The 16,369-nt window shown below is 37.8% G+C and overlaps 1 protein-coding gene across 1 annotated transcript in view; it reads right to left on the minus strand.

The window, feature by feature from the left end:
• TGFBI (transforming growth factor beta induced) overlaps positions 1-16,369 on the minus strand; it is a 270,562-nt gene that overhangs the window by 176,200 nt on the left and 77,993 nt on the right. The window contains exon 3 of the mRNA XM_044069218.1: positions 4,465-4,529. Coding sequence (XP_043925153.1) covers positions 4,465-4,529 — 65 coding nt within the window. The remainder of the gene's footprint in view (positions 1-4,464; positions 4,530-16,369) is intronic.

The following is a 16,369-nucleotide window of genomic DNA, read 5'->3' on the forward strand; positions in this document are numbered from 1 at the left end:
GTTGTCCTGAGGCTGGTTCACATTTGAGACTTAATGAGACTGGGGTTTCATCATGTGTTAGCGGTCAATGTTTCTCTGATAGACAGTAATCTTGGAGTGAAAATAATAAATTAAGACGTCAGTTAAGGGAGTAGTCCCCAACATGGAGTATGCAGGGGTGCATGCACTGTTGCAAATAATGTTTTTTATTTGTAAAACATTTACTGATAATATGATGAAGTTGAGGAAATGCATTGTATACTCCAGCTGCCAATCAGAAGATCATATGACAGAACTATTTTGGTGTCAGCTCTGAAATGTTAAGGGGGCATACTGTACCTGACTTTATCATAAGTAATAATTAATCATCTTCGTAGCAGGAATGTCAAAATGTTGTTTGACATTTCTGTCTGTCTATTGGAATGGTAATATTTACAGGAAAAAAAGCTTTTCTGAGCTTTCATTCACATGTAGTGTATCCCTGGGCATGAAGGAACCATTCAACAAAAGGATTTTTATGGCAAGAGGAATTACAAGCCAGTACAGTAGAAGTGGTGAAATATTTTATTACAGCTAAAGCAACTACATGTGTCTGTATATTTTCTCTTTGTAAACTTATTTTTCAGGAATAAGAAAAAAAAATAAATGGAAATGGAGATACTGAATTATTACATTAGGTCTCTACTAACCTACTCTGATTAATCGAATGGATGTTGCTAATATATTCAACCATTTCAAGTCTAACATTGGTCGGACAAGTCACTAAAAATATCACGAATGGTACTTCAGTAATTCAGTTCCTGATTCCAGACATGGATATCCTTTGGCATATGTGTGGCTCACAGACAAAGCTGCTTATTATTAGCCCAAGAATATTTCTATACCCAGCTGACCAAAGTACATGCCATCAAGTCCAGATCACCTATTTGGACAATTTTATGATGCAGAACCAGACACTGGCATTAGTAGATCAGATTATTTTGGTGCAAAGCTGTTAATCAGTATTAAATGCGAATAATTGGTGAAGACCATTTTATTCACATGTAAAACCACATTAGTGCTGACTGTGTGGTACTGTCACATAGGATTCTGACCGCAACCCTAGGGACACTGGTGTCCTACCAACAAGAAACAGCCAACAGGAAGGAAGAAGAAGGATGTGATGGCATAATTCTTGCCTCTCCCTTTGGAGAAGATGACTGACATGTGTCTCTAAGATTTACATCTTGTCAGGAAGCCTCAGTGGAGATTAAATGATGGATGAGCAGAACATGCATGTACAGCGATGGTCAGAGCTGCTTTTGAGTAGATCAGAAGAAGAAGTAAGTAACTGTACCACATTATGCCTATTGTACATGCACTCTTTAAGTACTTAACTGGGCATGTGCAAGAGAAAATTATAAGGCTTAAAGATAAACACCCACCTCTGATTACTACTTGGATGATGGTCACACAGGTGGACAAGCGATGGAGAAAGATGGATAGTGAACAGGAAATGGGTTTGGAAAAAAGTGAAATGCAAGCATGGTATGCCATATTAAAGTGTTATTTTGAAGGATTTATGACTTTCATTTGCTAATATTGCACTGTGATTTTGGGCCCTTTTATCCTGGGCGTTAGTATTAATGCAGGTGAACCTTTGGCATTTTATGACATGCTTTGTGACATCTAAATTTCTTTAGGAAGAACAATTCACCTTTAAGTAAAATTCAGAAAGTATACTTGAAACATTTTCTGTTATCCTTTATACAGTTGCATGACCCACTACTGAAGCAGATTCTTAACATGATTTCTGTGACAGTCTGCAACAGCTTCTTTTTCAGTGTTTTCTAAGCATTTCCATTATTTTGTCACCCCTTTCTGGAAGGTAGAGTACATAGTACTTATCTTAAATCAGTTTATTTTCAGAAATGCTGAACTTCCTTGTATTATTTGTATGATTTCTCAGAGTCTAATAAAATCTCATTTAATTAAAGTGTCCACATTTTTAAAGTACTTAGATATGAGCTTCCTAGTACCTGTTTTCTTTCTCTTTTACCTATGCTGGGAAGGTAGTATCTATTAGAAGCAACCTCAGAGTAATTAACTACTTTTATAAAATATGAAGAAGATATGATGTCAGTTGTACAAGTTTAAGTAGTGTAAAGCTTGTGAAGCTCTCATAGTCAAAACAGTTTCAACATTTGTTGCATTTTTCAAGTGATGAGTAATTGTGTTATGTGATGCATTTTAAGCTTTGTTGTCAAATATAGTACGTGTGATTAGAATGTTGGCCTTTTAAGTAGACTTTATATAATTAGAATTAAATATTTTATAGGCATTGTGCTGAAAAATGGCCAGAGAAGTTTACTGCCCTACTTTCAATTAAGAACAAAGTCTTAAATGACCTGTCATAATGTAAGTTACTTTCATATTGTGTTAGTGTTAAGAATGCATCAGATCGGTTATAGGCTACAATTCCTGTCTGACGAGTACTTATCATTTGTGGTATGTTGGTTTGTCACAATTATTTTATTTTTGTTTTTTGTAAGTGCAGTAGTTAATTTAATATGTATTATAGTTCTGACAAGTATGTTTTGAAATAAAGATTAGTGAAGTAGGAAGATGTGAGCATGCTTTTATTACAAATCTTTTAACTTTCTTTGCGCTCCCTTCTTTTCTTACAGATCATTCCTCCTACCACAGTTTCCATCCACAAAAGAACATTTGAAGACTAGGAAAATGCAGTTGCTATTTCACAGATAATATAACTTAACCTGTTCATTCATGATTACTATGTACATATCTTGCTCTGACTCTATTTTTAATTGTGATTCTTTCAGCATACCAAATCTTATGTAACTCTATATTTAATGCATGTATGTACTGTGTTTTTCAGTCAAGCTGTATATAATGTCATTTATCTATTGCCTTTATGCCCTTAAGCTAGCTGTGATATCCACTTTGTACATAGCAGAAGTATATATTGCATTTTGTCACTTTCTGTGAATATGTCATGTATCAATAATGTTTGCCCAAGGCTGAGACTGAAAGGGGTCCAATGGGATCAGTGCTATTCCCTGGTTAACAAATTCAATATAAAAAAAAAAAAAGTGCAGTAACTAGCCATACATCCAAAATATTACTTTTAATTAGAATTTATCTTCTGGGTTTAATCTTTTTTTAGTATGTTGCCCTTCCATCCATTTCCCTCAACCACAGACACACTCACACACACACACACACACACACACACACACACACACACACACACACACACACACACACACACACACACACACAATTTCCAAGTGTCATAGAAACCTCCTTTGCCTGTGATCCCAAAGCAAAAGGGTTAAATACAGCAACCAATGTCTGTGGAAGGCTATACCTGAGTGTCCCTTGGCTTTGGATACAGCACCAAAAAACACATGCTAAATGCATATAGAGCTGCACAAGACATTTAATATATCTGCCAGTGCTTTAGCTGTACTTAAATGCTGCACCCTGCTTGTGTACCAAGGAGTTAGGCACCAAAAATAGGATAACCATGTTCATTTTGTTGTGTTTGAATTATATTATACTATTACAAACTGTACAGAGAAGTATGAGCAATCTCTTCCTGCAGTACTTGAATGTATTGAATTCATACTCCATACTCACTTCCACTAACAAATGGACTCATTTCCTCAGATTAAAACATTGATGTAATCCTTTGCTGTGATAGTAACATCCATAGTAAGCTATAATTCTCGAGACACAAGGAGAAATGGAGGCATGAATGGCATTATTCCTGGTTGTGAGTTCTGCTAGTGAGCAAATAAGTAAACAGAAAAGCATTGTTCCTCTAGCAAAACAGATACCGCCTGAGTTAGTGATCTTGTTGCAGTATATTACTGACAAAACAATGTGCGTGCTCAACCTTGCAGCATATTCATTTTTCAGCAGAACATCGCTTTATAATATATTGTTATATTACAAGCTATATACTGTTACTTCTTTGGGCAGAATTAATTACAGAAAACACTGTGCCACATTCTTTATAACTTGCAAACAAATATCACTGCGCTTCAGGGGAATGTATATTTGAGCAGAAATAATGTCAGAGTTAATGACCTTCCTGGCAAATGTTCATTGTAAAATTAATTAATTTTCATTTGTTATAAAAGCTGCATTTCTGAGGTATGCAGCTGTTCAATTCTTTTTTCAAAAAATCTTTAACTGTGTGTCATGGAGACAAAGATCTGGCATTTGCTTGAACTTGTCCAGCAGATGTTTAAGATCATTTCCTTCTAAATCTTGTCCCTAGGACAAAGATGCACATCTCTTTTCTATTTACATCCCTTTGAATGAGGGTTATGCCTTACAGTAAAATCGCACTGAATGATGGTGCTGAGATTTAAGCAAATAACATGTGACTCATCAGTAACTTGTCTGAGAGACAAGAACAGAGGAAGATTCCCAGTAATTAAAAAAAAAAAACAATTCTATTAATACTTTTCTTACCAGCAGGGCAGCCTTTTTCTCCTGGAATCCTTTCATATCCAGGGCAACATTCATAGCTGATTATACTGCAAATATAAAAGGATAAACATGATTATCTTGGATGTTGTAATTCAAGCATTGCTCTTCATTCTGCAATAAAACTGATATACTTTGGATTAAACATACATGTTAAAAGCAGAAGATACATTATTTATTTACATTTTTGGTAAGAAAAATAACAATGCACTCTGCAAGAAAAATCATGCCTTGTGGTCAGAGATATATTATATGCCTACAATGAGGAATACTGTCTTCTGCGTATATTAGTCATATTACTGAATGTTATTATAACCCTTGCTAGCAAAATTGATGATTAATTAATATTCTGATTAAGTTTTGACTTAAAATGAATAAATATTGCTTCTTCTAACAGTCAGTGAACACATGCTGGTTTAAAATATCAGGATCAAAGCATTTATTTGTAATACCATGGTATATTAATGGTGCAAACCTCTCAGAAAACCAACCAACCAAGAATCATATCACACATATACACAAATACATATAATCTACATCTAAATGAATTCATTCTTTGACATTCCTACAGATACATGTGATAAAAAAAATGCTGTTTCTTCTGATGTTCCCATATACTCAGGCACACCCATTTCTGTAGCTGCTCTTTCATAATGAGACCATAACATCGTCCTCTTTTTTTCCTACTGTCACATCATTTTCATAACATTTACTTTTTTTAAAATCTATTCCTAATGTTAACTTATACTTCTTGTGCTCCTGAACTGAATTTCTCATTATCACTAATTTATATTTACATTTACAACTTGGTGGAGCCAGAATGTGTAGTTCACAGCCATGACTCCCTTTGTGATTGAAGACTCTTATTTGACATTTTTCAACTACTAGTATAGACTTCCTTTCTGTGTTCTTCGTATAAGGTCCTATTGGTAAAATGACACAGTTAATCCCAATACTGCATTAAAAACCAATGATTGTGTTCTGACTACCTACTACTGTTTGTGGTGGTTTTCATTGCATTGACAAGAATGTGCTATATTCTATTCATCCTGTGGCTCATACTTGCTAACAAAAGGTTAATTGAGGAATGTGGTACTGAACAACCATTTGTAAGCTTTTTTTGCTTGTGGAGAGGTAAGTCCAAGCTTAGCCACTGTACTATGGCAGAGGCCAAGTGATATGATAAACAAAGTCCTTCAGTACGTAGAGGTGCATGGACATATAGGCCTATGGTAAAAACACAAATAGAAGTGTGTACTTGGACATTGCGTTAATATAACACCATCTCTGCTCGAAGCATAAAATGTAAATATGCTAGGGAATCTAACAGTATAGTGGTCCATGTGTCATTCATTACACTGAAATACAGTAATATGGATTTGCTTATATAGAACTGTGCATTACTTTCCAGTGTAATTTTCAGTGATTTACACTCTTACTGTTTTGCTAATGTTTGCAGTAACGTTTATATTTTTAACTTTATATATTCACTGATGAAAATCTGACCCTGAGCCAAACTTCAGTGCTTCAGTAGCTTTCCTAATACCCAGTAAGCAGTAAACTCAGTTATTACAGTGGAGTAAGATGCATGCCATTTATGTATTAATTAATTACTTTATTTATTTTTTATTAAAGTATTCATTTTCTTTCAAGGGTGCTCATAAGTTATTACAGTGGAGTAAGATGAATGCCATTTGCGTGTTTATTTATTCAGTTACTAGTTTATTTATGTATTTATTTTCTTTCAAGGGTGATCATTGGATATTTAATAAATTTTACTAATACTATTGCTTATCTCACCTATTAATCAGGTTTCCTCATGTAATAATGCAGCACATTCACCATGATCTAATGCAAGAGGGGAAGTGATTTCTTGACAACTTAACAAATTCATTATAAGCTGTAAATTGACAAGCTGCTGCAGTATTTTCCTGCACATATACATGCCTCAACCATCCCATATTTTGCATAACATCCTTGAATTTGCTTTATATTTTATGTCCTATCCCTATGTTTGATTTTCTGGTAAGTCACTGAGGATTATAATTACTCAGTAAGTCCAGACATTAACATAGGCCTTATTATTCAGAAAATGGGTGTTGATACAAATCCTGTTTTTCTATTAGCTTTTGAAGTGAATTAACATAATATTTAGAAACTGGCCCTGATTCTGCATATTTGTCACCCCCATTACTTTTGGTTTTGTCTAGAATTCTTCAGCAAAGACATTACTATATATGCTATAAATAATTCTCTTGCGTAGCAGCAGTTGAAGTAATGTGATTGCTTACGTTTATGTTGTTGAATGGTATTTATATTTCTTAGAATGGACTTAGAATGATTATATCCAATGAAACCCATTTGTTACATGAATTCTTGCTCACCTGCTGTTCTATACAGAATAATTTATGCAGACTTTATTTCTCAAAATGTACCTGTGATCTTTTGAGTTATTGTTTTATTATTTTAGTTACAAGTTTGGCAGCCGGACCGCAAAACAGATGGCCTAAATTTGAGTAGTGGTTTGGAAATGCAAAAGCTAGGGGGAGGGGAAATGAGTGGCTATGCTCACCCTTCTCCGGGGGCAGGGTGTGGTGGCTATCAACAAGCTATTTTGCCACTACAGTGATAGGGCTGAAACCCAAGATCACAAACAGCAGTATCAGATATCAATGGGAATCTGTGATGTGGCCACCCAACCAAGTGACAGCAGACCTTTTCTGCACATGGAAAGGCTCAGTGGGACTATTATCTGATTTTCCACAATATCTATTGCCTTCTGATCCCAGCCACATTAATATGAATGAGTTCAACATTCCATGCTGTGTACACGATGCTAGTTTTAACATACGTCAGAGCACTTCAAATAAAGTTTTCTTAGGTATGATCCTCCAAAGCATGATTCTCTGAATATGTCACTCCTGAAAACTGAACTAATAACTAGGCTGGTTATTTGAGATCTGGCTGAAATGAAGAGAAGGACTACCCAATGTATGGGAATATTTTGTGTGAATATGTGTGCATGCATGTAGATGTGTGTGTACATATGTAGAGGTGCAGCTGCATTAACACATAAAATACTGATGTTTATGATATTATGAACATATATATATATATATGAGTGTGTGTGTGTGTGTGTGTGTGTGTGTGTGTGTGTGTGTGTGTGTGTGTGTGTGTGTGTATGGATTCAATTTATAATCTCGAAATAATGAAATCTCGAATTTCAGTATCTCGAGACTATAAAGCCAAACAGTCACAATATTGAAACCCCAAAAGCACGAAATTCAAAATCGTGACTTTTAAATACGCCCTCCACCACACAAACATACATACACCTTCCTCTCCACACTACAACAAACCAACAAAACACACACAAGCACAACAACACAAATACACACACCTACCCTATATATATAAGCAGGAGGGCAAGCCCCTTGCCCCCCCACACCCCCGCTCATTATATATACTAACTCCGAGGTTGCACTAAAAAGACAAACACACTAAACCCACCACTACATACTCTATATTCCCCTTGCACAAACACACACCACATATATACAAACACCACCACTTTCAACACTTACACTCTCACACTCTTACCTACCTACCCTAACCTAAGCCTAAAACTTCCCAACACACTCACATACATTCATATCCCTACCCAAAACCCTTAAATAAACAGCACTTACCTAAATCTCCATATATATCCACACAACAGCAGGCAAACCATATCCCACAGCACACTGCACCTTACAAACACAGCAAATCCCATGTACTGTGCCACCACAACCGCGAATTCGACACTTCGAATTCGATCAAGTGCAGTTTCGCTAAACTTCACTTTGGGCATTTTCGTCTCAAGATACTGAAATTCGAGATTTCAGTATTTCAAGAAAGTAAAGTGCTTATATATATATATATATATATATATATATATATATATATATATATATATATATATATATATATATGGGTTCCGTCAATTTGTTCGAAGTTTTACTACTTTGAACTCCACTTCACCGAGTCCACTTGTTCGAAGTATTGAAACTTCGAACATTGACTTTGGCAGGCACACTATAGCAAGGAATGGGAATATTCCCTTTTCCCTGCTGTAGTGCGATCTCGGAGTTGGTATATTTAAGTAGGGGGGTGTGGGAGGCACAGCCCCCACATGGGAGGTGCAGGGGGGGCTTGCCCCCCTGCAAAAACATGTTTTAGTGGGGGGGGGTTGTTTTTTTTCTGTGTAGTAGACTTTAGCAAAAGTGCACTTTTGTTTAAGTGGACTTCCACTGAAGTGTGGGGTCTACTGCTTAATTTCGGAGAAGTGTATTTTCGATGTTAAGCAGTAGACCCATATATATATATATATATATATATATATATATATATATATATATATATACATGTATATGTATATATATATATATATATATATATATATATATATATATATATATATGTATATATATATATATATATGTATGTATATTTGTATATATATATATATATATATATATATATATATATATATATATATATATATATATATATATATATATATATATATATATATACATATATATATATATTTGATAAAGTACTGATTCTGTGACATATGCAGATTTTAGCACTGCTACCTCACAGAATTTGGCTCTCTGATTTCGTTACTGTCAGGGCTGTCTTATATATGGAATATACTTATACATGCATGAGTTTTCACCAGGGTCTTCCTGCCACATCTTGAAGACACACAGGTGAACTGGTAATTATGTAAATGGGTATATGAGTTAATGCAACTTGTGGTGGCTGGCATACCACTAATGTGCAGTCCTCTGTTTAATCCAATTGCTTCTTAGGTTAGACTCCAGCTCTAGAAAATCTTGAATATGATATACAAATCTTCAGACAAAAGCAAATGAATGAATGAATTAATGAGTGAGTGAATAAAAGAAAGAAATAAAAATTAATGAATGAGTAAATGAAAGAATGAATGGCTGTATGAATTGATGAATTAATGAATGAATATATTTCTAGTTGCAGAATTCACTTTTCCGTCTGATGTCTGGCAGTTAGTATAGTGGATTAAGGATATGAGATGTTAATGTGATTCTTCCTTTATACAAAGTTTGGAGTCCCTGGGTGACTTTCAGTGAATTACTTTATTAGATAGTGCTGCTAGATTACCTCTAAAAAGACATATTTGTGTCAATTTGGTTTACCTGCCCTAACAAATGAATTAATAGCATTATCAGTTCACTTTCAGAGAAAGGCATTTCCTTTGAGGCACATGGCTTTCTCCCCATATCACTATGAGTAACCTCTGGAGCAGTTTCTTTCTTAACTCACCGAAAAACTTATCATATCTATTGTAACCTTGTTTGAGCCTGCTGTTTTCCCTGACTTCATTTTGCCTAGTGCTGTTTTTACTTCTTCTAAGGTGGGTTGTTCTTCCTCTTTTATTGTAGGCTGTGTCTGGGGCAGTACAGGTTTTATAGGTTTTCTTCATTCAGGAGATGCTGGAAGTACTCCTTCCATCTGCCTTTGATGTTATGTGGGCTGATGAGCAGGTTGTTGCTGTTCTCCTATCTGCCTATGATGTTGTGTGGGCTGATGAGCAGATTGTTGCTGTCCTTCCATCTGCCTTTGATGTTGTGTGGGCTGATGAGCAGGTTGTTGCTGTCCTTCCATCTGCCTTTGATGTTGTGTGAGCAGGTTGTTGCTGTCCTTCCATCTGCCTTTGATGTTGTGTGGGTTGATGAGCAGGTTGTTGCTGTCCTTCCATCTGCCTTTGATGTTGTGTGAACAGGTTATTGCTGTCCTTCCATCGGCCTTTGATGTTGTGTGGGCTGATGAGCAGGTTATTGCTGTCCTTCCATCTCCCTTTGAAGTTGTGTGACCAGGTTGTTGTGTCCTTCCATCTGCCTTTGATGTTGTGTTGGGCTGATGAGCAGATTGTTGCTGTCCTTCCATCTGCCTTTGATGTTGTGTGGGTTGATGAGCAGGTTGTTGCTGTCCTTCCATCTGCCTTTGATGTTGTGTGACCAGGTTGTTGTGTCCTTCCATCTGCTTTTGATGCTGTGCGGGCTGATGAGCAGGTTGTTGCTGTCCTTCCATCTGCCTTTGATGTTGTATGAGCAGGTTGTTGCTGTCCTTCCATCTGCCTTTGATGTTATGTGAGCTGATGAGCAGGTTGTTGCTGTCCTTCCATCTGCCTCTGATGTTGTGTGGGTTTATGAGCAGATTGTTGCTGTCCTTCCATCTGCCATTGATGTTGTGTGAGCAAGTTGTTGCTGTCCTTCCATCTGCCTTTGATGTTGTGTGAGCAAGTTGTTGCTGTCCTTCCATCTGCCTCTGATGTTGTGTGGGTTGATGATCAGGTTGTTGCTGTCCTTCCATCTGCCTCTGATGTTGTGTGGGCTGATGAGCAGGTTGTTGCTGTCCTTCCATCTGCCTTTGACGTTGTGTGAGCAGGTTGTTGCTGTCTTTCCATCTACCTTTTATGTTGTGTGATCAGGTTATTGCTGTCCTTCCAATTTCCTTTGATGTTGTGTGAGCTGATGAGCAGGTTGTTGCTGTCCTTCCATCTGCCTTTGATGTGTGGGCTGATGAGCACATTGTTGCTGTCCTTCCATCTGTCTATGATCTTGTGTGAGCTGATGAGCAGGATGTTGCTGTCCACCTATCTGCCTTTAATGCTGTGTGGGCTGATGAGCAGATTGTTGCTGTCTTTCCATCTGTCTATGATGTTGTGTGAGCTGATGAGCCGGTTGTTGCTGTCCTTCCATCTGCCTCTGATGTTGTGTGAGTTGATGAGCAGGTTGTTGCTGTCCTTCCATCTCCCTTTGATGTTGTGTGAACAGGTTGTTGTGTCCTTCCATCTGCCTTTGATGCTGTGTGGGCTGACGAGCAGGTTGTTGCTGTCCTTCCATCTGCCTCTGATGTTGTGTGAGTTGATGAGCAGGTTGTTGCTGTCCTTCCATCTCCCTTTGATGTTGTGTGAACAGGTTGTTGTGTCCTTCCATCTGCCTTTGATGCTGTGTGAGTTGATGAGCAGGTTGTTGCTGTCCTTCCATCTGCCTTTGATGTTGTATGAGCAGGTTGTTGCTGTCCTTCCATCTGCCTCTGATGTTGTGTGAGCTGATGAGCAGGTTGTTACTGTCTTTCCATCTGCCTCTGATGTTGTGTGGGTATATGAGCAGGTTGTTTCTGTCCTTCCATCTGCCTTTGATGTTGTGTGGGTTGATGAGCAGATTGTTGCTGTCCTTCCATCTGCCTTTGATGTTGTGTGAGCAAGTTGTTGCTGTCTTTCCAACTGCCTTTGATGTTGTGTGGGCTGATGAGCAGGTTGTTGCTGTCCTTCCATTTGCCTTTGATGTGTGAGCAGGTTGTTGCCGCCTTTCCATCTGCCTCTGATGTTGTGTGGGTTGATGATCAGGTTGTTGCTGCCCTTCCATCTGCCTTTGATGTTGTGTGAGCTGATGTGCAGGTTGTTTCTGTTCTTCTATCTGCCACTGATGTTGTGTGGGCTGATGAGCAGGTTGTTGCTGTCCTTCCATCTGCCTTTGATGTTGTGTGAGCAGGTTGTTGCTGTCCTTCCATCTACCTTTTATGTCGTGTGAGCAGGTTGTTGCTGTCCTTCCATCTACTTTTGATGTTGTGTGAGCAGATTGCTGCTGTCCTTCCATCTGTCTATGATGCTGTGTGAGCTGATGAGCAGGATGTTGCTGTCCTTCCATCTGTCTATGATGCTGTGTGAGCTGATGGGCAGGATGTTGCTGTCCTTCCATCTGCCTTTGATGTTGTGCTCGATGATGAGCAGGTTGTTGCTGCCCTTCCAGCTGCCTTTGATTTTGTGTGGGCTGATGAGCAGGTTGTTGCTGTTCTTAGATCTGCCTTTGATGCTGTGTGGGTTGATGAGCAGGTTGTTGCTGCCCTTCCATCTACCCGTGATGTTGTGTTGGCTGATGAGCAGGTTGTTGTCCTTCCATCTGTATTTGATGTTGTCTAGACAGATGAGCAGGTTGTTGCTGGCAACCTTAATGAATGGTGTCTGATGATTATCTTCTTTATCTTACTACCTTTGACTTGTAACCTAATATAGTTTCTTTGTGCCATTTCCTGAGTTAATTTCCAGAACATGCCAGAATATCTCTAATAACTTGTTCTTTGCTGTTGTGACTGCTATGTTAGCCTCTTTGTTAGCCAGATAGTATTCTCTCTTAGCCTGTTATTTTTTATCTTCCACTTTATATTTTGATAACTTCCAGGACATCTGCATTCCACACCAGCTTGCCTTATGCACCTTATTTCTTTTCCTGGTTCTGCTACATATCTCTTCAGCTGTCCTCACACACGCTGTTTTTTCCTTCTTCAGATGCTAGAGCCTTTAGTAATTCCTAGTTCCTTGAACTATTGTCCTTTTGCTGCAGCCAGCTTCTAGATCTTCAGCCTAATCTCTGTTGACCTTAGAGTCAATTTTGAGTACAACTTGCAGCTGGTTGTGGTCACCAGTGCTTTACGATATGGGCTTACTCTTTCACTGTGGATCACTTTACAATCTCTGACTCTACATCAATGTCCTTCCCTTACTAGGTGGAAGTTTGCCTGAGATAGTCTAGTATGTGAACTTGTGCCTGTCTCTTTTGCAGAACCATGTGTTGTTGGCCACCAACAAGCCATTTGCCAAACAGAAGGTAAGAATTACCTCACCTTATTAATTCTTATTGTCCCACCTATGTGTCCCTGGCAGATTTCATATCTGTTCTGCCTGTCACAATATGAGCATTCAGGTTCCCTGTTATCAACACTACCTCATTTTGTCCCGCTTTATCTATTAAACCCTGAAAGTGTTTTCTGAATGCACTCTTTCCTTGCTATCAAGATTCTGCTGTGGAGCATAGGTTGAGATTATGGCTACTGCCCTATTTACACTGATGACTGATTGCCATCAGTCTATCACTAATTCTGATAATATCTCTCACTGTCTTCTGAAGGCAGCTGTCCCACAATTCATACACCATGTCTAGTCTGTCATTCCACTGACAGACTCTGGATCCCAAGCCAAATGGCTTTGCTGCACTGCCCTGACTTCTTATCTGTTGTTTATCCAGGATATTCAGCCTCCTCTTTTGTATTATGTCATCCACGTCCAGGTATTGTCCTGTCAGCGAACCTACCAAGTGTAACAATCCTTAGTTTATGTTTGTCGGGATGATCACTTTTGCATCTAGCTTAAACTCAACAGGGCTATCCCAGATAACACAAGCTCTGCACCTGGACACCAATTGGACAGAAGCTTACTGACCCAGGTCTGCTGGACACATAGACCTCTCCCACCATTAGCATGGGTTCCTGATATAGGTCTAAGTTGGCATTGTCATCAACCCAGTTATCAAGGGAAAATACCCATGCTCATTTTTGAAAATGTTAATAAACATGATCAAATCACCTAGAGCCAGTTCTATACCTTTGAATATCTAGAGGAGAGAAAACCATATCCTGAACTTCTGGAGAATAAACATTCTCATGCTAGTGTACAAATAGGTCATTTACAACTGTGGGCAATATAGAAGTATATAATTCTTGTCACACTTTATGAAAGTGTTGGAAAGAGTTACTGATAAACAAATTCACAGAGTAGCAGAAAGTAAGATAGGAGATGAGCAGCTCAGATTCAGATGAGGATGCAACACACCCAAGACAATGTTTACAGTGGGACAAACAACTGAGTTGAGTCTAGAGGTGAGGAAGAAGTCCAACTGGGCATTCCTACATGTAGAGAAAGTATATGGAAAGAAACCAAGAAAGCCGATTTCAGCAGTCCTGTGATGGTATTGGTAGCCTATGTACAAGGACCCAATAATGCAAGTATGAACAATATTAGGACTCAAAGAGGGATCCCCAGTTGGAGTAGGTGTACATCAAAGTGATGGATTTCATTAGCAAACAAGACAGATGGGACAGTTAAACAGAGCTGTTGTATGCAGATCATGCTGCATCACAAGTAGACTGAGTAAAAAGTTCAGCAAATGATAGGAGAATGGAATGCAAAACTAAGGCACATGGGATAAAACTTAGTACAAATATGACAGTTGATATGTCAGCAAGTGTGGGAAATCAGAAGAAGTTGAAAATTGAGATAGAAGGGAAAATACTGAAAAAGATCAACAAATTAGTCATAATGCTTAAGGTCTTTACACCACAAGATACAAGTTATTGGGTTTGATTCAGATCTGCGGTTATTGGCTAGGTTACAATAGTCTGCACACTGATAGCTTAACATACAAATCTTCATGCAATGGGAGATGTGTTTAAGGAGAAGGGAGGTTTGAATAAAGTGGTCAAAGTTAGAGTCAGAGGGGATACAGACAGATGGCAGAGAGTGTTAGGGATAGTGAATGACAGAAGAATGCCAAAAATGTTGAAAAGTAAGGTGTACAAAACAGTAGTGCAACCAGTATTATGGCATGGTGCAGAAACCTGGACTGTAAAGGCAGATCAGTTTAGGAAGCAAAAGGTGATGGAGATGAGTTGTCTCAGATGAGTGCTAGGGTGCATACTGTGGAACATGCAAAGAAATGAAGACAGCACTGCAAAACATAGACAAGCTCCAGTTGCAGAGAAGGTTATAGAGAATCGATTATTGTGGTTTGAGGTAATGTGCATGAAAGCAGAAGACAATCTGTTGAAGAAGCTATGGGAGAGACAGGATGAAGACAAAAGGAAATGAGGGCATCTAGCAAAGAAATGGATAAATTACATGAGAGAAGTCCTGTGAAAGTCAGACATAGCCATTGAAGAAGGTAAAAGACTAAGGCACTGAACTGAAAAAGATGGCGGCAGTTGATGCAACATCCTGTTGCCATGTACAAAATGGGAAAAAAGAGGGTTGATGATCATGATGATAATTCTTTTCAGAGGATTCGTCTTTAAATTATTTGAATTATTATACAAAGTTCCTGAAAAGGTTATAGTAATAGAAAAAGAAGAACACTTCAGAATGCAGTAATATTCATATACAACAATTCAGACAGACTCCATGGTAAACTGGGAGAAGCTAATTAGTGGAAACAAGACTACTGCAACATTAAGTTCAAAAATACAAATTATATAATAACAAACTCATGCAATTGGCAGTCTGAATCTTACTGCTATGTGTGAAGATTAAAGAAAAACAAAATAATTAGAATCATGGTGGACATGATAGCTTAATTTTCTTTTTAATGAAATATGGCTTGCCTAAGTTGAAATGGCTATATTATATTACCTCAGAGTTTTTATGTTGACTCACAGTTCTGCAGATACAACTACCCAGAATTTACATTCACTTATATGTTTACACTACAATACTTTACAGTGTGATATTTCACCATGTTGCTGTTCATAGGAAGCACCCTAGAATTAGAATATATTGTGGGGGGGGGAGTTTCATTCAGAAGACTGACTTTTCAGAAAGTAACACTTCTTATAGTCAACATTCCAAAAAGTCAGAGTATTTGTATGGATATCACATTACAGTGCAGATAGGGGAACTTACCTTTTTTCCCCAATGCACTGTGATTTCAGAGTTAGTATATATAATTTACAGTGTGTCTGTTGGGGGGATGGGTACAGAGAGGCTTGCTACACTCCAGAAACACAGATTTTTGTTGTTTTGTTAAGTTTGACGTTTCAGAAAGTCAATCATATTGTCACGACCATGTGAAATTTGACAGTCTGAATGGTCGATCTTATGACATAGAGCCATGTGTGTGGGGATATAGCCACCTCAATGAAAAAGATGCAGATTACTGCAGATCACACACACACACACACACACACACACATATATATATATATATATATATATATATATATATATATATATATATATATATTATGGTTTACTATT

The sequence above is a fragment of the Protopterus annectens genome, chromosome 4.part0 (genome assembly GCF_019279795.1).
Source record: "Protopterus annectens isolate FY-2018-M chromosome 4.part0, PAN1.0, whole genome shotgun sequence".
In the NCBI taxonomy this organism is placed as follows: domain Eukaryota; kingdom Metazoa; phylum Chordata; order Ceratodontiformes; family Protopteridae; genus Protopterus; species Protopterus annectens.